At 42.3% G+C, this 21484-nt stretch overlaps 1 protein-coding gene across 1 annotated transcript in view; it reads right to left on the minus strand.

Annotated features, from left to right (window-relative positions):
- FSHR (follicle stimulating hormone receptor) overlaps positions 1-21484 on the minus strand; it is a 165509-nt gene that overhangs the window by 20435 nt on the left and 123590 nt on the right. Inside the window, exons 5-6 of the mRNA XM_045788387.2 lie at positions 5810-5881; positions 4523-4600 (exon numbers count right to left, since the gene is read on the minus strand). Coding sequence (XP_045644343.1) covers positions 4523-4600; positions 5810-5881 — 150 coding nt within the window. The remainder of the gene's footprint in view (positions 1-4522; positions 4601-5809; positions 5882-21484) is intronic.

The following is a 21484-nucleotide window of genomic DNA, read 5'->3' on the forward strand; positions in this document are numbered from 1 at the left end:
TTAAGCCAGAGAGGAAGAGAAATCAATTACAGAGACTGTGGGCTGTGGCAGGGCGCAGTAGTGTGAGCGGGGACAGGAGGGGGCTCTGCGGTTGGTGGGGGCTGGATGTGGAACAGTCAGCCTGATTGTGCAAAGGACAGCGAGCAGGTTAGGGGAGCTCAAGGACACCTTGGGCCGACAGCTCTGCACTGCTGTGCTCCTGGGTGGATCTGAAAACAAAAACAAAATCCAAGGTCGGGAGAGCTTAGCCTGAAGAGCCTTTGACCACCTGCTCTTGATTTGCTGTCAGGTTCTTTTCCTTGTCAGGCTCAGTGGGTTTACAAATAACAGTGTTTGAAAAGCTGACCCAGAGAGACTCCTGCATGTTCTGGACTCTTATTTCCCAGCCTGCAATGGGTAGCTAGAAACACTTAGAATCACAGGGCAGCAGCCATATTTTTTTTTTTTTTCTTCCTCCTGAAAACCAGTTTACATAAATCCAGACAGGAACGAGGTAAATCTTTTTAAAACATCAGCAACCAGTTGGTGGGTTCTGATGGCCAAAGAGTGGCTGTGCACCCCCACATCCCACCTGCCTTTCAGCTACCTGGCTGGGCCCCAGCTCTCTGGCCTGCTCAAGGCTTGGTCAGCCGGTCCATGGTACTGAGTTGCTGCAAGAGCTGTCCCTGACCTGTGGGATGACCTGGAATTTTCAGTCAGCAACAGGGATCAGCAAACCTTTCTGTAAAGGGCCAGGCAGGACATTTTGGGTTTTGTGGGCCAAGAGACAAAATGGAGAATACTTTATAGGTATTTTATACAGGTACTTATAAAACACTGTTGACAAAAGTTTTGACCAAACTTAAAATATAATAATAGAATATGATTTTTTTTTATAATAGAGGTCTATTTTCAGCATAGATTTTTTTTTTTTTTTTTTTTCTGGACAGGATACCATCTTGCTTAATTTCAGTTCAGTGTCCGTGTTCCCTGTCATCAAAATGTTTACTTGTACAAACCAGTACTAGTTCATGGGCCGGATTTGGCTGACCCTTCATCTAACACAAAGGGGTATATAAATCCAGGTGGGCTCCACCTATGTTTCTGTAGACTCGATTTTTCTGTGCCTAAATTTCCTGCAAATCTTGCTATGATTAAATAACACGCAGATGAATTTAAAAGAATTACTGTATTCAAAGTAGCCTTTTGTCTTTATAGATTTCTCTCAGCCAACAGATACCATCGTACGGGGAGGGGGTGGAAGTTTTTGATGTCAACGATGGATCATTACACAGAAAAACAATGATGTCCAGAACTCTGGCCCTGGGATTTACATTAGACTGTAGTAGTCAAACTACTAGTGAAGAATAGCAGGCATTCATTAGGTACACTCGTAGTTTCTTAAGAGATACAGTGCTGGTTTTAAAACCTGATGATGATGATGATGGTGATGATGGTGACGATGATGACAACACCCACAATGACAAGGACAACCTGGGCAAAGCGTCAGCTAAAGAATAACTGGGTCATGGTTTTATTTAATCTTGATGTGTTCATGGCCTCAGTAGAGGGCCAGGAGGCTCCAGAGGCAGAATCCATCCTCAGCCTGAAGAGTGAGGGGACTGGGGGGATCCAGCCTATTCAAGCTCACTGGGGCAGGCAAGCGAGATGGAAGCCAGTTGAAGAAATGAGGAAATGCACATGGAGTAAGCCTCTCTTATGGCTATGACACGGTGGGAGCTGATACACGCGGAAACTCGTTTTATTTTTTTCTGAATTGAGGCCATTCTTTTGGTCGGTCATAACTAGATGTTTTCCCCATTCAGAGCCTGTGGTTGCAGGGCGGGGGTGGGAAAGGGCTTGGATGGGGTGGCAAATGGACCGTTATTGCTCATTTTCCTGAGTCACTAGCCCAGTATCTGATAATCCATCATTATTGGGCTATCTAAAAAAAATTGTGTGTGTGCATGTATAGACATGTGTGATATATATGTGTATGTATGTGTGTGTGTATGATAAATATTTCTTTAGAAGAGGGACTTAAGATTTGAAAAGTGCCAATGCATAGAAAACTCTGTCCGTCCTCAGTGCCCGTCAGCCATGCTGCTTTTTCTGAGTGCACTTGGTTGTCCCTGGTGGGAGAAGGTGCCCCTGCATCCAGATGTGTCCCCCCAACTAAGAACAACTGGAGTCTTAAACTGTTGTTCTAGTCGAGTGTGGATTTTCCAATTCCATTATCTATGGATTAAGGACCATCCGAGGTTAAGAAAAATAGATTTAGTTCTCAGAAGAGTGAATTTATCCTTTAGAGACTCCTAAAAAAGCTCTCATCTCTAGGAGAGTGTGTTCTAAATTCCGGGGAGCCGCGCAGTGTCCATGAACAGAAGTCCGAGAGGAGCAGCCATGATCTGCACGTTTCCTTTGTAGGTCTGGGTTTGTGTCCTAAGTTCTGATTTCCTCGGGGCCTTTGCCTACACTTGGGGAGGGGTAAGGCCTTTTTAAGTCAGGATTCTTGCCTTCTGTCTTATGTTCTGGACAAAAAGAATGTGTGTTGAAGTAGAAAACTGAGCATATCTGCACACTCTCACTTAATGTTATATTTTTATAAAATATTCTGTTAATAGATTTGCTGCATAACATTAAGTAACTTATAATCACTATATTTAAAGATGCTTAGAGCAAGATTTAAAAGCAGCGCGGGATATCCAGGTACAACTGATGGCATTTATCACTAGTCTCCTTCCATAATGTGGCCTGACAATTCGATCACTGTTATTCGTGCTCTAACCTGCAGGCCGATGTTACTCAGGTCTTCCATATCCCCCACCCCCATCTTTCCTCCTCCTCCTCCTCCTCTTCCTCTTTTTTTTTTTTTTTTTAAGCTTCATAGCCTTGATTATTGTTTCCTCTTCTTGCCCTTTGCCTGGCTATATCCCACTTACCTGCTAAAGCCCTCTCTTAGACATAACCTCCTTTCTGGGCCACCTATCCCTCCTTCAGCTGTTCCTTCAACCCTCACATCCCAGGCCAGTCAGAGTAAATTGTCCTTTCTTCATTCTTAGGATAACTGCTTTTATCTCACACACTTTCATTCTCTTTATATTTTAATTCATTTCTTTTGCTTTCTCCTTCTCTCGTATTCCCATACCCTATCGACTCATTCCAATACGGGTGCATATAAATTCCAAGTATTGTGAGTGTATTAAAGGGAAGGATTAGGTATTACTCAGTTAAAATTTTTGTCCTAATACTGTGTACTCTGAATACATGCTTTTGATTTTTTTTTATTATTTTTTTATTATTTTTTATTTTTTATTTATTTTTTATTTTTTTAAAGATTTTATTTATTTATTTAACAGAGATAGAGACAGCCAGCGAGAGAGGGAACACAGCAGGGGGAGTGGGAGAGGAAGAAGCAGGCTCATAGTGGAGGAGCCTGATGTGGGGCTCGATCCCACAATGCCGGGATCACGCCCTAAGCTGAAGGCAGACGCTTAACCGCTGTGCCACCCAGGCGCCCCGTGCTTTTGATTTTTTAAATATTTTTCCTTCATACTTGCAATACCTCTGCTAGTCTCTTCGAAACCTTTCCTATTGTTCTCTCTAATTTACATCAAATGTTATGCTTAGCTTTAATCTTTAGCATGTCCTCATCTCTACTGTTTCTCCTCCCCCTGCCCTTTTCTTTTTTGTACTGCTGGGTAGTCTCTGAATCATGTTACTGCTTTGAAAATGACTGAAATTCTTCCTTGGCTGGAGCTTACCTTTTGTACATAATGGCATATTTTAAACACACACTCTGGTATATTTTTAAAAAAATGCAACAGTTTGTGGAGTGGAAAGATGTACAGATGTACATTACAGTTGTAATGATGGTTACCAGTTTCCCAAATGCCATTCTCTTTATCTAACTTCCGTGGACCCCACACACACCTGGGTAGCCCCAAGCTCTCTCTTTCTTGGCCTTCTCGGGCAGTTGCCACACAGGCTACTAGCACAAAAGATTACAAAGTAGTCCATTAATGACACTGAGTGCATTTAAAAAGCATTCCCCAAAGTCAGAGGGAGTAATTCAAGCTCATTAAAAAATGTGATTGTTCCAAGAAAAAGAGAAGTCATTTCATGCCCAGCATGGGGTTGAATAGGAGCTGCTTGGCATGGTTATGAGGGAATATCTTCTGAATTGAGCCTCCTCCTTGGTCTTTTTCTTCGGGCAACAAAAGCCTTGCCAGGCAGTAACTAGCTTTATTGATGCATGAGTTATTCTGTCCTTCAGAACAGATGTTGCGTCACAGGAGACCATCATTCAAAGAGCAATTTTAAATATTTGAATCGCACCACAGAATCATAAATTATTAACATGACTCCATGTTGTGATTCTGAAATGTAAAGATGGGGAAATGAGAGAAAAATACTGAAGCAGAGAGGAATTTAAATGGTGAAACGCCAAAGTTACCCAAACACAAAAGGAGCATCCTGTTATGAGAAAGATGATTAAATCAGAAACCAAATGTTACTCCATGGGAGTTTTTTCTTTACTTACAAAATCATACTTTCAAAACTCAGCCCCATGAAAGAATTTCTTGCAACCGTGTGGATGTTGATATTATCTTGAATGTCTCTAGAAGAAGAGTACAGATACATTAGGTCTTGATGCCAGCTCCACTCGGGTAACCTCCCCACATGTAGTTTCCTGGGCACGATGTGGTCTTTAGCTGAGGCAATGTTTGAACAGTTATTGTTCTGAAAGATGATGAGTTCAAAGTTAAGGAAATAAATGACATCTAGTTTATCTTCAATGTATCAGTTCCTAAAAATGAAATTGCAGACAATTTCTCGTAGTCTCTTGTCTCTAGACGTTTTCTTAGCTAATTTCACCGTGTTAAGGTTCTGATCTATTCCTTTATCATCCTTGCCTGCTGACTGTGACAAAGCCACTAGAACTGACCTTTCACCTCCATGTGGAACTTCTCCGTTCACTGTACTTGGCCTTCAGCTTCCTCCCATCTCAGTCCCCCCTCACAGCCACTGTACTTCCTTCTGTTCCCCTTGGGTCACAGAACAGTTCTATCATTGATTTTTCTCTTTCTGAATGGAGGGATGGAGAAAGTCTCATTTTTCGGGTTGTGTCCCTCATCCTGCCATCAACCTTCGCTGTTGGGTCGGATTTAACAAATACACTGTATGTAGGAGTAGTAAACTGCCTGGAACAATTTGAGAAATGTTGAGAGATTCTTTTTCTCTCCCTCCCTCTCTCCTCTTTCTTCCCACTTTTCCTTAGCTCTTTATACCCCTTACTTACAATTTCCTTTTGGGTCTGTCCAGATTGTTACAATTTCACTATTGAAAGTAAACTTGGCATTTCACATTGCCTTTTTTCCTCCTCTTTTGAAAATACAGATGTCTTAAGAAAAGGCCAATAGATTATCTTGCTAACAGCGTGAATTTGTTTGTCACCTGGTTTCTTTATGCCTAGGGTAGTATGAGAATTCAGGAGGGAAGAGGTGAGGGTGGGGGAAGACTGGGGTGAGGAAGGTAGTTGTGGGGGGAGGTATAAAGAGCACTAAATAGTGAAGAAAGGAGATCCCTCTTGATTTGCTACAAGCTGGCTCTGTTGATAATGGTCTTACTGAGGAGACTGCTGACTGTCTCCAAACTGAGCGTAGCTGGCTTTCAGGTAAAACCAAGGATGCTTCCTGTTTGCCTTCCGACCTCTGCTTACCCAGAGTGACATATTTGGAGGATCTAGACTAAACAATGCATATTACAGGCCCAGAGGCCATTGGGCAAGACATCTACTGAGTAGGTCAACACTCAAGGAAAAACTTACAGTAGAACCTTTTGGAGAGATTGAATCTTGTGAACAGCTGGCAAATGCTTAATACCTGTGTTGGATATTAACCTAGAGAGAGACAAAATTAGAATGAGGAAAAAATGAACTTGGCTATCTTAACAATTGCTATGGTACAAGTTTTCCAAATTCAAAGTAACAAATTTGAGCTATCAGAAAAACCCACCAGAAAATCCCATAATACACCTGACTCATGCTTACGTTTTCTATTTTAAGGCTGTAACCGAGGTCTAGCAAAATACTGATTCCTTAGAGAAAAGAAACTTACACTTCAACACAATGCACAAGACTTTTTTTTTTTTTTTAAGATATGTTAACATGATCCAAAAGCAAATTGTAACTAGATAACAAAATGTTCCTAAATCATTCCTTGTTTCCTGCCTTCTCATAGTCTTTGAAGAACTGCCCCTTCCCCAGTCCAGGTGATTCTGTTGAGATTAAGCATGAGGTTCCATGCCCTTTGACCCCAGAGAATGCAAGTAACCTAATCCCGGTGAATCAGATTATCTCCTGGGAAATGGTTGGAAGTTGGTTAGGGCTGAGTCCATGATGCCATCACCCTTAAGAGATAGTCCATAAATTTCTATAGCTGAAATGTCCAGAGCTATACATGGATCCTTCCCAGGGTCTGCTTATCGTGGCCTGGGTTCCCCAGGAAGCAGAGACTGAGATGAAGCCTGGCCTGTAGATGGTCTCTTTGATAATGATTATAGAGAATTTGTGACATCAGTAATGAAACAGGGAAGAAAAATAATCAATACAAAGATATGTTGTTGAATTGGCCACTGCTACTGGTTACTGGTCCTTAATGCAGAAGACTTGATTTAGGAGACTTTCAAAATGGATCTCAGTACTGTTGCTGTGAATAGGAGAGAAGGGGAAACAATTATTCATGGACTACTATTTCCTATTGGTCAGGTGTGTCCCCATGGTGCTAACTCCCTACTTACAGCTTGCATGCTAGATGAGTGCCCAGTGAGTGAGGAGACCCAGGACAGGAAATGAGAGGTCTTCAAGGCCAGGCTAGGTGATGTCCAGTTGTACCTCCATCAAGCTGATGAAATTTGGTGAAACGGGCTCTCACAGCAGTGGTGAAGGTTTTCAAGGCACATGAGACTTGTTTTGACCCTGGTCCTCAGCATTTCTCTCTCTGTTGTGAGTTGCTCCAAATCCTTCTAATACCTCCTCACTACCATTTTTCTTTTCTATGTGGCTTACCCAAGCCAGAGTTGGTCTTGGTCACTTGTAGTCTAAAGGACGTTCCCTGGTACAGTCATGATTGTGAAGGCTCATGTGTTCTTTTGGGTTTATGACTCTGGAGTAGACTGTGGTATCTTTGCTTCTATATTTAGAGTCAGTGAATTCTGCCTATGGCTTCTCTAATGGTTCTCAGATATTTTGTTCCCTCTTGGTTCTCAATGATCCACGTAGAAACCATCTTGGTCTTTTTTTTTTTTTTTCTTATTTTTTATTACTCAGCAGCCCTTGATATGGTCCTCCTGTTTTGATGAGTTTCTGTTCCTTTAATTTTACCTTTTCCAAAATGTTACATCAATGCAATTATATATTATGCAATTTCTTGAATCTGTCTTCCTTCACAAAGTATAATGCATTTGACACGCATGTGTGTATCAATAGTTCATTGTTTTTTATTGCTGAGTAGTAGTGCATTGTATGGATGTACCACAATTGATCCATTCACCAGTTGAAGGACATGTTGGTTGTTTTTGTGATAATTAAACAAAGCTGCTTTAAACATTTATGGTGGTGATGGTGGTGTGTATGTGTGCATGTGTGTGTGCATGTGAGAGGGAGAGAGAGAACATTTTTCTTTATCTTGGGTAAATACCTGTAAGTAGGATTGCTGGATTGTATGGTAAATGTATGTTTAACTTGATTAGAAACACCAAACTGTTTTCCAGAGTGGCTGTACCATTATGCACTGCCATCAGCAATGTATGGGAGTTCTAGCTGTTCTAAATCCTTTTGTTATATTAAAAATGCTCCTTGAATATAAAAGTAATAAATTTTTATCATGGGAATTATGGAAAATATGGAAACATTTACAGAAGAAGGTAAAAATCACCTCTGGTTTGTCTACCCAAATATAGTTTCTGCTAATACTGGGGGTGTGATGTTTCTACCAAAACAAATGGCTTTCATAGTTGCTTTCCATAATCTCTGAGATTCTACTCATTCTAAACAGAAGCATTGCCATAAATAAGTATATACTAGCTTGACACAGTTCTATTCTACATTTGTTATTTAATCATATCCGGTCTTCCGCTATTTTTAGATCTCTTCTTATGTGTCTGTACACTATTCCCTTAATGAGATATCAAAGCAAGGACCATATTTAATATTCTGACAATCTGTACTACTAGGTGCAGATTTTGAATGTAGTATGTGCTCATAAAGTATTGAGTTGATTGGTTGATGTTTCTAAAACGTTTCTTGAATCTGTCACCAAGAATGTATGGAAATCCTTATTCAGTTAATTTATTTGTCCAGTATCGCTGCTACCTAGAGTAATTAATCTTAAACAGACACAGGGAAGTCTGGAGGCCAGGAATCAGTAGAACCTAGGTGCCAACTCTGTCATGAACTAGACACAATGCATTTCATCTCTCTAGACTGGAAAGGATGTGGAGTGCATGAATATCAAGGTAGACATTCTATCAGACACCTTTGTGCCCTGCTCCACATCCTCTTGGTCCATCCTTTATTCTAGCTGTTACCGTAGCAACTAGCTACATACAGACTTAACTTGGCAGATACTGGTTGCAGTTATACTGATTGTCTCATTTTCTGTCCTGGACTTCTCTGCCGCCTCTGAGTGGGATGCTGAAAGGAATCTGCTCTACCGTTCAGAGACATGCACAAATCAGGAAGTGCGAGGGAGTTAATATCCCATAGGGCAACTTTTGACTAGTGGTCGACTCCTCTCTTCTATTCTTTGGGTGAAGAATTCTGAATATATTCTAAATGACACTTAAGAGGGACTCTAGCATGATTGAACCCCCATTTTTCTGGTGGTGATGAGCTGATAATAAATTCGTAGGTGGCTTTCCCTCTTTGTTTTCTTCTCCTTAGTCCTCCTAGTCTCTTTCTCTGGGTTTGGGTATAAAAATAAACTACTCCCATGTAAGTTCTTCCTCAGACATGTTTTAGAGCACCTAGGCTAAGACGAATACCAGCTTGCACTGAATCTCACATTTACATAGATTCCCTGATGGTTGCTGTTACCCTTTACCCCAAATCTGTCTCCAGTTGCCACCCAGTCTGCCCTGTTTCTCTTCCTTCCTTTACTGTAAAGTTTTCTTCTATCCCATTCCTCTTCGGTCTTCAGATTTTTCATGGTACATCTCTGTACCAAAACTACTTTTTTATGTGCCGAATGCACGAATCCATAACCAATAAATCTAATGAGCAATTTAAATTCTCTCCTTTTTACAACCACTTTTAGGAGAATTCACTACTTTTCCCCTTTCCTGTTAGTTTCTGTCATTTTGCACTCTTCTGTTGTTCTTCCTCTTACTCCTTTTTATTTTATTTTTGACTCCCCCTCCAACTTTACTCCGAGTCTTTTACCTTTTTTCTTTATAATCCTGCTGGGAAGATCTCCTTTTCCATGGCTTTAGGTACTGTCAATATGGTGACAACTCATAGGTTCATACTTGACTTCTGACTGCTATAGTCTATCTCTAATTAAAATTTCTTTATATATTCATCTGAATGTCTCATTGACAGAGCAAATTAAATTTGTTCCCTCACCACTTCCACCAAACTTCTCCTCCTCAATTCTTCCTTATAAATGGCACTACCATCTATCAATTGTGTATTACAAACGTGAGTTAAGCTTGGCTTCTTCACCCTCACTCCCCAACATCAGTACATCTCAAAAATCCTCTTAGATTCCATTTCCAAAAGATTTCTTGAGTCCATACAATTTCTTCCAACACCACTGATGCCATTCGAGAATAAGCCACCATCATCTTTCCTCTAGATAGCTGCAATAGACTCCTGTTTCCCATACATGTAGTCTTGCCCTTTTCTAACACATTCTCCATATGGCAACCAGAACATTCTTTTTCTTTTTTCTTTTTTTTTTTTTTTTTAAGATTTTATTTATTTTTTTTTGAAAGAGAGCGAGAGAGCGCATAAGTGGCGAGGAGGGGCAGAGGGAGAGGGAGAAGCAGACTCCCTGCTGAGCGGGGAGCCTGATGTGGGACTTGATCCCAGGAATCATGACCTGCACTGAAGGCAAATGCTTAACCGACTAAGCCACCCTGGTGCCCCATCTGGAGCATTCTTTTAAAAAAATGTAAATCCGATTGCTTCAGTCTTTTGCTTTTCTTTTTCGTTCATTTCCAATATAGAATTTATACTTCTTACTACCTACTCTCAGACCCTATCTCATGCCATGCCCCCACTACACTTTAGCACCAGTGACTTTCACTCAGTTCCTCAGACACACTAAATTCTTCCCTGTTCCCAGGCATTTGGGCATGCTCTGTATGGAAGGCTCACCACCCACTCCTTGCTTGGCCCCTCTCAACTGATACTTCAGGGGTCAGTTGCAAATGTCGTTTTTTTTAGTGAAGAGCTCCCAAAGCCAATTTAAATTAAGGCCCCTGATTTATTCCCAGTATACTCATGTCTTCTTTAGCATTTTTTCTCTTTAGCACCCATCAAAATTCTAAACTATACATTTAGTGTTTATTTATTCAATATCAGTTTCTTCAACTAGATTGTGAATGGCAAGAGTACAAAAATCATGTTTTTCCTGAAAACTCACTGTTGGCACAGTGGTTGGCACATAGAATGTGCTTGATGTTTATCAGGCCAGGCAATGTGCTTTGTGCTGTCAAGAGATGAGCACAAAAAAGGAATTATTCGCTGTCTCTGTTCTTCATGCCTAATGGATTTGACATCATAAGGATAGTAACCTGGCTCTCTCTCTTAATGAATGAGTATGACTTTTACAACATTGAAGGAGGGAAAAATTTATGATTGTCAATGAGAATGGTACATTATTTAATATCAATAGCATGAGCTTCTGAAGCCACAATGCTTAAGGGATATCTATGAATGTCTATAGTTGCACATTGAAATTTTTGGTTTTTATAGAAAATACACAGCAAAATGGCTAAAATTATTCCAGTAATGCTAGGTTTTAGACACTTAAGAAGATCTAGTGACCATCTAGTGAGATGGATTATTGGTGATAAGTCTATAGCTAAGACTCTCCATAACCCCAAGAGAACTCAGGAAATGGAGTTCGGATGAACACTTAGTTTTCAATTCATTTTTCCCCTTAGATCAATAAATTCATGGCTGATGGAGGCTGGAAGTGGGTAATCACTAGGAGCTCTGTGTCTCAATGGGTTTGCTTTGGTCAAATGAGTGTTTGCTGCAAAATTATTTTGATTCACTCAACTGTGGTTTATCTTCAAAAACAGGTAAAGGCCTGAGGGTAAAATGTCAGCAACTTTAAGTTCTGCAAAAGGATCTTCTAAAGAAAAGCTCACAGTTATCCCCTCTCAACAGCAAGTTTTACATTCTGAGCTGGTGTTAACACCTTTCATGCTGAACTGTTGCTAATCTTTAGGTTACAGTAATGAAAATGGGCAGTGCTTCTGTTGGGGTGAACTTAGTGAGGTCCCTTCTATTTCTGGGAAAAATTGCCACTGCGTGCTACCATGTAACAAGATAATCCACTTGCCTTTTAGTATATGTGCTGGTGAAGCAAGTGCTATACTTGCCTTTTACGAGAGGTGACCCCATAGCTCTGAGGCTCGTTGTTGTCAACATCATTAGTGCTTTTATTAATCTTTAAGAGTGCTGGTGAGTTATTGTCTCTGAAACTGTGTGTGTTCTCACTTGTATTGCTTTGGACTATATGCCTTCCAGAGGGACAACCTCTGTCCCACCCGAGAGAGGATACCAAAGACCATCCCCTGGCTTCAGAAATCTTGTGGGTGAATTGAGTTCAGGCTAGTACAGATGAAATACTCAGACTGGTGTAGCGCTAAACTGTTATTTATTGAGCATCTTAAGCATTCAGAGAAGGGGAGAACAATGTGGGTTAGAACAGTCATGGAGGACTTCTTGTAGGAAGGAAAGAACACCAGATTTCTGAGTAAGTATAGAGCTTTATTGGCCTGAATGAGAGAATTGAATGCAAGTGGCTCGACCACAGGAGGGCCATGGGGGAACAGAGGAAAATGGAACTGAAAGGGAAGGCGGAGGCAGTGTCTTAAGAACCTTTACAACTATGTAGGGGAATGTGAACTTGATGGGTAAGTGATTGGAAGTCACTGTAAGGTGCTGAAAGGGGAAGTATGACTTGAGGACTCTCTGAGCAGAGGTAGCCCATGTTTTCACCATCCCATAATATTGAGCTTAATAGTGGTGGTCAGGACAAACCAACTGGTGGTTGAAACCCTACTGCGTAACCCACTGAACTGAGAAAAGTCAGGGAAGAAAGACCCTCTCCATCACACATGCTGACCAAGAATGCAATTCGTTATCTGTATTCCACCCCAAATCCACTATGGCAGGAATGCTCAATTCTGAGACTGTGCGAAACAGCTCTTTTAATTTGTGAACTGAGGCCGAAATAGAGTTCATGCCAGGGACTGGAGGGTCCACTGAGATGCTTTAGGCAAATTTGATTTAGGAAGGGTATACTGCCGATTATGTGTTCAGGTTAGGAGTCTATAATTTTTGCTAAAGCACATTTCCTAGAAGCTAAGGCTGAGTGTTTGAACTTGAACTCCTTTTTCTACCTTCTAATTGGGTTTCCCATGATACAGAATTTGTTTGCACCTGATAGTCTTTTTTTTTTCTTTTTTACATTTTTAGTTATATTATTTAGTCTCCTAGATAAAATGAACTTCTTCCTCCTGACTACTCTGGGAGAAGATAGTTATCCAATGATGGATAAGCGGAGAATAGACTGTGGTTGATTAATACATGAAAAGACTTCCTACCTTGGGCTCACAGATACCAAGGTCTCTATTGACCACAGAGCCTTACTGATTGAGAATTTGCATGTTTACATACATCACCACTATCCATGTGCTGCTAGTTAATGTGTACTCTCTGATTCACTAGCTGAAGATGGGTTAGGTGTAGAAGCCCACAATCTTGGAGTTAGATGGCAGTGTGTAAGAAGCTGAGGTAGAATGGAAAAGGGCTTGTGCTTACGTTTAGGGACCCTGGACTTTAATGCCTTTCCTCTTACCAGCTGGATGATACTGAGTACTTCACTTGCTTTTCTAGAGCCTCAGTTTCTCTGCACGATGACGTTGTGTAAGGAATTACATGAGAGAGTGGAGAGTCTGGTTTCCCGCCTTCCCCATCTCATAACTTCAAAATTGGGTCCACTTAACTCATATTCAGCTTAAACTCCCCTCAGCCTCCATGGACAATAGACTCCTTCGTAATCTGGGGGTGGCGGGGGCATGGAGAATTTAATGAGCCCCAAAGCAGGATTTTAAAGAACTCGCCCTGTCAACATGGCTACATGTTCTGTTTTGATCTAATATCCTGGCTTAATAATCAGGCTCTGGTCCTTTCTTAGCACATAGAGCAGAGCTTTTGAAACTAACCTCTTCAATGCTAGAGGATCTGCGTTCAAGTCCTGCCTGTACCACCTCTTAAGATATGTGGCTTTAAGAGTATTAGTTTGTTTCTCTACGACTGTGATCCTTCATCTCGTACTCAGGGAAATGATAACATATACCTTACAGGAAACCTTACCACCATGTTCAGGCACTGTTCTTAGTCTTTCTCGAGCCTTGTATTCCAGTTGCACTGAGACCTGGCCTGATTACCATGTCCTGCTTTTTTCCAGTTCTCGAGGGTACTGAAATGTTGTCCCCGTCAATGCTGTCCCCATGATCATGATTCCAGAGCGGGCTGGTTTGTTATCTGCTGCCCGAGGCTCCTCATTGTAATCTGTTGCAACACCAGGAAGCCACAGCTACGTTTCCCAGATTCTTCTTGCTCCCTGTCTCTAATTTCCTTCGGCTACTTCTGATAAACATGCCTGAATCAACCTTCTTGCCTGTCTGATTCTGTGTAGTTTCTGGGTCCTGATTATATTATCACCTAGAGGTTTGTGGGTCATCTCAAGGAAAATTACTGCAAAGAGTTGACAGAATTGAAGACTTGGACATTTTTAAGAAAAATACAAGTGATCCAAATTGGTTGATATTTTCTGTGATAACAAGTGACTTCAGAAATAATGCTACAGAACAGATATTGTTAAATTAGGCACATTTGATTTGTCTCTTTAAGGGAAAGGTGATATATTAAAAATGAGGAAAACAATGCATTTGAAAGAAATCTTCGCTATGTAGAGACCATTTGGGAAAAAATATGGAAATAGTTAATTTGTTGCTGAAAATGATGCATGTCATCATTCATGAAAACTTTAATATTATACATTTTAAAATACAGAAACATAACTTTCTAACCTGTTTGAGTTTTTTTCATTGGGTTTTGAACACATTCACTGGAAATAGAAAAATGCATTATCTTCCAGGTAGTTTGTAAGAACGTCTGATTGACATTAGGGAAGAAAATTTCCTAGCTAAATTTCATAAACACATTAGCATAAAGTATAGGACTGAACCACCGAGTCTGATGACTCCGAGTACTGCTGTAGGCTCGTCTTCCACGGGATCTACTTAGTTTAGTGATATACTTTGTTCTCAGCTTTGACAGACACTATAATCTAGTACTGATAGGACCTGTGAATTGCTTTTCCAGTGTTAAACTAAGGATTAAAAAATAATGAAGCACATCCTATGACATTGCTTTCTCTAAAATATTTTTATTATAATTAGAGCAAAATAGGCTTTTTGTGCCGTATAACATGTTATATAATGAGACAAGACGTAAATGTAAAAGCATATTATTTATTCATCTTGGTTTCATGCTTTAAAATATTTTTGTGTATATTTTGTAATGTACACATTAGTACTGCAATTGTATGTGTACCTGCTTTATAAATAAGATTATTTAGGGGTGTATGCTTGCTTTCTTTTTCTTTCCTGATGGGGTGAAGAATTAAGACCTTACTGTCTAATGTGTAGGATATTTTGCTTGGAAAGAGAAGCCTGTAATTCTGAAGGGCTGCCAGGTGGAAATGGTAATAGATCTGTGTTGTGTTGCTATAGATAGGTATCGGATTAATAATAATAATGGTCAACATTTATTGAACATTTCCTATGCACCAGGCACCACACCAAGCACTTAACATTGATCGTTTTATTTATTCCTCTTCTCCACCTTAGGAGACAGGTATCATTACCATCCTCATATCAGAGCGGGGGAGGCACAGCTGATAGAGGTCCAGTAATTTTCACAAAGCCACACAAGAGGAGGGCAGAGCTAGAGGTTGAATCCACATCTTTCTGACTCTGTAAAGCTTGCACTGCTAACATTATCAGGCTTAGTATAATGACTGATTGTCATTCCTCATGAAGGTTGCCCACCGGGGAATGAATGGACTGTATAGCTAAGCACTTGGTTCCTTACCCCTGGAAATGTGTCCCACTAAATGCCCGGAAGGGCCACTTCACGAGGGGCATGATGCTGTAATTCGTAATAAGAAACGAATATTTCATGTTTGTCCCCTTTCCTTGTGCGGCACTTCTGGGTTGGCGAACATGTGGAGATTCAGGGACAGTTGGCGGGCACGGATCTTTTCCTCACACCTTGCCCCGTGCATCTCTTCCATCTGGCTGTTCCTGAGTTCTGTCCCTTTATGATAAGCTGGTAACTAGAAGCAAAATGTTACTCTGAGTTCTATAAGCCACTCCAGCAAGTTCGCTGAACCCAAGGAGGGATCATTGTGTCAAGTGAACCTTGGCTCACTTTCTACCTGCATCTTCAGAGGTAAGAGGAGCCCCTGAGTAACTCCTCTGGAACTGTATAGAATATGTTAGCCACAGAGTAAGACTTGTGCTCTCAGCCCAGTAATTAACCTCTACACATTCCATGTCTGGGTACAAAGAAATCATGTGCTGTAATGGCAAACTGAATCAAGGGAACTAAACTGAAGGTAAAGATTAGACAAAATGGGCCTGAATGTAAAAAAAAAAAAAAAAAAAAAAATTAAAGTCTATGATGGGCTAATGTGCCCCTAGCTGTCACTGTTGATGTACTTTGTGCTTTCAATTTAGAGCCTGCTGTAGGATACATTTGTATCCTTGGCTAGGGCACATCTCAGTGAAATAGGATATCCTCGTTGGTTTTGCCTGAGACACCAAGGACTGAGAGATGCTACATTCCAGTTACATAGTTCTTAACCTCTCATGCAAATTGAACACAAAAATGGTGTAGAGCCCTTGTGAGAAGGGCTCCTGGGAATGGTTGTGAGTAAGCCCTTCCCATGCCCCTCCATGAGGAAGTGTGGGCCCTGCTTGCTGCTTCATGCAGGTTGAGAAAGGGACTTGAAGAAGAGCAGGTGGCAGGTTTCGTAGCAATCTCCTCCTGCCTGTTGGGCATAGTGACCAGTGTCTGACTTGGACCAAATGAGAGGCTGGCTGCAGGGGCAGTAGACCAGAAGACCGCTCTTTGGGAGGTAACTGAAGTCCTAAGGGCTGGTTACATGGATCACAGTTCTGACCCAGACTTCTCTCTGATGAAGGAAGGACTGGAACAGTCCTTTCCTTACACTTGGGAAGCACATATGATTGACAAAGCTATTGCATGTTGTCTCATGTGACCTGACAGTGAGTTTTTGAGAGGAGCATGATTATGATTCTCATCTTATAAAAGAGGCAGTGCTCACAGCGAGTTAAAAAAAAAAAATCACTTGTATTTCTAGACCGAAACTCGAAAGAATCATAGTTAACACATACCAGTTACCTTAACAAGTGTTAGGCAACATTGTAAGGGCCTTCCTGTATGGAAGTCCTTTAGTCCTGTCCACACTCTAGAAGAAACGTAGTATTATTAGCTCCATTTTATGGATAACTGAAATTTTCAAAGCCTCCGTTTCCTTGACTTGTCTGCTAGAAAGTGGAAGAAATGGCATCTGAACTCGGCGCTGCGGGTGATGTTTCCTGTGACGTTCTTTCAATTATAGCACATTGGCTACATAAGGACTTTTAAAATCTCAAGTTCTCTCTAGGTTAGATCCACTGCCAACAGAGCATTGTCAAGTGGCAAGCTTTTGGGACCTGCTTGGATGCCAGTGTAAAAATAACTTTAATCAAACTACCAATTTGTGGCAAGCAGTTACTTTTAAAATACATAGGGGAATCGCAAAAGAGTTAATATTTTAAACAGTTTGCACACCCTTCCTCACAACTCATTTCTAACATTAATTATTCAGGAAGCTATTTCTTAGGTACACTTCAACTTAGCCTGAGTAGATGATCACAAGTTCCAAATGGCAAACATTAATAAGATGTCAGTGTTGTGCTCAGAGAGCTGAGTACATTGTGTTGGCTTCGTCCATGCTCTACAACCCCCCCCCCCAACCGCCCCGCTGCGGCGTGCCAGAAAGTGGGATGAACTGGGTGGGAGTCAGACATTCCTGGCTTCCGTTCTATCAAGTACATAATCTCTCAGTGTCAAAATCCTCATTTGTAAATCAAGCAAGTTACATGCATACTATTTCTGGAAGATTGGAAGATGAGACGAATAGATACTCAATAAATATGTTTCCCTATTTTTCATGCTCCAGGTTCGTTTCTTAATCCCATTTTGTGAGTTTGGGCAATTCAGTCACCACCCACGAACCTCAAATTTACTGCCCATAACGTGGAGCTGTCAGAAAATACCTCCCAGGGCTTTTGTAAGACTGTATCAACTAATACCAAGGGCAAGAGCTTCCTTAATAAGTTAGGGCTCCTATTCCCTGCCCCTGTATCATCCGTCAGAGCCTCTTCGAGTTGGCAGTTCGTGCTCTTGTTGCTGCTTTAAAGTTGAAAAGCAGTCCCATATCCTGTTTCAGCTTTTCCCTTTCTTTTCTTTCTTTACGACAGCCTTTAGAAGGGGAGAGGAATATGGTTTTTCTCCTCCTTGTGCTTGAGGCCCAGAGGGGTCTGTTTGCTTGCTTACAAGTTCTCACTGGCAGGACTGGGGCTGGAAGCTGGCTCTATGCCTCTTCTTGATGTCTTGCCTAGTGAATCTGTGTCAACTTGGTTCCCGTGGTTTGTTCCTTGTCCAGAGGGACCCGGATGGGTGACCTTTGTTGGGGGGGCACCTGATTTCTTCCCCACAGCCCCCCAAACATCCTGTTGTCTTCCTTGCACTGCTATCTTTGAAACCCACACTGGTGAGGGAGGAGCTCGCTGCCTCTTGAACTCGACTTTTTTTTTTTGCAGGGTGTTCGCTCTGGGTGAACTCATGATTAAACCACAGCAGAACATTTTTGTAAAGTCTGCTGGAGACGAAGATATTCTTCTTTAGAGCATTTGTTACTTCAGCATTCACACTCCATAATGCCCTCAGATATTCCTCTAAAAAGAGCAGCTGCTTCCCTTCCCCTACCCAAATAGACAGGCTGAAACTCAGACCTGCATTTTCATTAAGGGCCTACTGTGTGCAAACCCTGTGCCCTCTGGGGGCCCAGAGATGAATTCAACACAGCCCTGACGGCAGAATCAGGTGGCGACATCTCCCACCACTTCACTGCTCCCCAGTCCTGAGCCACTTGATCTGCTGGCTGGTGAGTCCCCTGGGCTGCGTTCCTTCTGCACCCATGCCCGGGGAAGACGTCTTCCCAGATGGACATGTTGAGCGTTGGGGAGCAGCGGGGCCATTCTGCTAGAACATGCCTGTGTTCGTAGGTCTTTGTTCTTAGCGGACAGCCTACGAACACACATTGTGAAAGAGAAAGAGGAGATAAATGAGGGCAGCCAGGAAAAAGTGGGTCCCACAACAGGTATTAGAGGGAGGCGAGAACCAGGTGCACGAGAGCTGCACAGCCAGCATGCTCTAAAAGGAAAAATGCCGAGCTGAGTGCCTGGTTTTGTTTGTTTGTTTGTATTTATTTATTTATTTATTTATTTATTTATTTATTTATTTATTTATTAATTAAATGCCTGGAGCTGGGGATCTAGCTATGAAGACAGTCTGGTCCCCAGCTTAGAGTAGCACAGAATCTGGTAACTAGAGTTCCCTTGTGTCACCCTCCCTCCGTCATTGTCCCCCCTGCCCCTGCTGCCCTGCCTCCTCTGCCCACCCTGGCTTCCAGGGGCTGCCCCTGATCCTTAGGGAGAGTCCTGTGTTAGCTCTAATCTCTTAACCCGTGGCATCTCCCAGGGATAATTGCAAATGTAAAAGGTTCTGCAGAAGACAAAAACACCCTTGAAATCTCCCAACACCGAGACTGCAGTGGTGGAAGAGGAGGCAGGAGTTCATTTCTCACGGAGGTGGCGCTTTGCCTGATGCCCTTCGGGTTTGCTGTTGGAGTTGTCGTTCCTCCTGCCTGTGCCTGAGGCAGCCCCTGCCAGGGATCTGGTGCTCCCAGGCCAGCTCCCGCGGTTGCCGGGTGCCGTCTGCCTTTTAAGCCTTGCCCCCACTTCTGTGGTCTCCCGGCCTCTGCCGAGGCTGGCTGTGCTCAGGGTGAGGGGCTGGTGGCAGGGGCGGATCCTATACCCGTCCTTTAGTTCCAGGAGTTGAGCTTCTGCTAAGAGCAAATCTGTAGCTGGTTTAAGTTCTTATGAACCTGAAGGATCTCAGCACTTGAAAGGTCTACATGAATCCTGGGGAAGAAGAGCCTGATCTGGGAAGTAGAGTGTTCCATAGGACGCTGTATTTTCCCATCTTGCAGAGCGAATTTCTCCTTCGCCTCGTGCTGGGTCTGAGGACCGGCAGCAACACCGGGGGGCCCCAGATTTGTGAGGATCGCAGTTGAGACACTAAGCACTGGAGAGTTAGAAGAGATCTTAGAGGATGTGTAGTCCAGTTTCCTCTTCTCAGTAACCTCTTTAAGCATATTATGTCCATTTTGCCGATGAAGAAGCTGAGACCTGAAAGGATCAGTCATCACTGTCGGGGGAAGTGGGAGCTATGCTAGCACTGAGCAAGAAATCAGGGCTGAGCTTCACACAGCTCACCTGAGACTTGTTTCTCTCTGAACCCTTGCTAGACTTGTCTTTACGTCTGACTTCTGGTGATGACAGGCAGGACTTATTTCAAAGTTAATGAGGTGAGGACACAACTACCTCATATGGAAATATAATTCAGAGACTCTGCAAGTGAGTTGAGTATGGTCGCCTAGATGCTATTGGAGTGGATCCTTTGGGACTTACCTCCCCCTCCAGAAAGCTCCATACTTAGAGTCTGTCTTTATCAATTCTTGGGTTTCACATTGCCTTTTCTAGGCCTCTCTTTTAAAACTGGAAATTCTTCTAGGAAGAAGAACATCAAGACCTGAACATATTGATGTATACTGATGGGTCAAGTAATAGTCTTGCTGATGGAAAAGACCTGGGCTTCTTGTAGGAGAAAACACAGTGAACAGGTTAGAGGAATGAGGAGGGGAGGTGAGCAGTATGAAAACATCACCTTCTTGATGGTCAAGCCCTTGGTTAAGAGGAGGTTCTTGCCCTCCTTGAGCTTACATGGTCAGGCTGAAGTCTCATCCTGAACTTGAGCATTTCAGAAGAAAATCTGGCCATATTTTGCTAGCATTGACAATGGCAGGCAGAGTTGGCTCTGCTAGACACCTAACTGATGAAAGAAGCAATTGTATAATTTCTATTGTGCTGAAACATTTCTGTAGTCATGACAACATCCTTAGATCCTTACAACAGACAGCTAGGGAGATAGCTAATAATTTCTTTCCAATAATCACCAGCCCCTGTGTAAAAGGACTTCTGGCCCCATCTGCAGGATGGTTCTATGTGGGAGGTGCTTAGGGGAGGCACGGGGGAAGGAAGGCTTTGAGGGTTATTAGAGGTGTGGGGCAAAAATCAGTGCAGTCACTTGGGTCCGTGTCTCACCTAGACATCAATCACATACCTCCTTTTTGGAAATGTGTCCCCAGTTGAACCACACCTTCCCAATCCTCCAGGTGCTACCATTACTGTACCCTGGGATTACAGAAGTTGCCCCTTAGCAGGTCTCCCTTGAGTGTATAGTCTGTACCCGGCTCCTGGTCAATCTATAGCCCAAATCATTATCTTCTTGTCACTCTGCTGCTCAAAATCTTTTATAGCTTACTCTTTACCACGGTAGTAGGCCTGAACTCCCCTGCCTTAATTTCCTTTTTCTAATCTTAACCAAACCCAATCTATCTTAATGCAGTCCTACACCTCAGTGAGTATCTTCTTTTTAGCTGGGACTCAGTTCTCCCCGTCATCTGCCTGCTCTGTGGTCCTGTTACCTTAAATGCCTTTGCTCATCTCTTTTTTTCACAGGAAATTCGTTCTTTTCTGTCTTTCCAAATTTTATTTATCCCTTAAGTTGCAGCTAAGGGCTGCCTACCCCCATGAAGCGTCCCCTGACTACTGGAGCCTAAGGCATTGGGTTAGTCCGCTCATATGTGACCAGTACCACACAGCTCTACAGATGTGTTATTGCCAAGGATTAATGGATGCTGGCTAGCCTTTTCTCCACGGAAGACTGAGCTCCTTGACCGCTGTCCATAGATGTCTCCTGTATCTCCCGCAAGGCCAT

This window comes from Ursus americanus, chromosome 7 (assembly GCF_024610735.1).
Source record: "Ursus americanus isolate L20-20 chromosome 7, mUrsAme1.1.p, whole genome shotgun sequence".
In the NCBI taxonomy this organism is placed as follows: Eukaryota; Metazoa; Chordata; class Mammalia; order Carnivora; family Ursidae; genus Ursus; species Ursus americanus.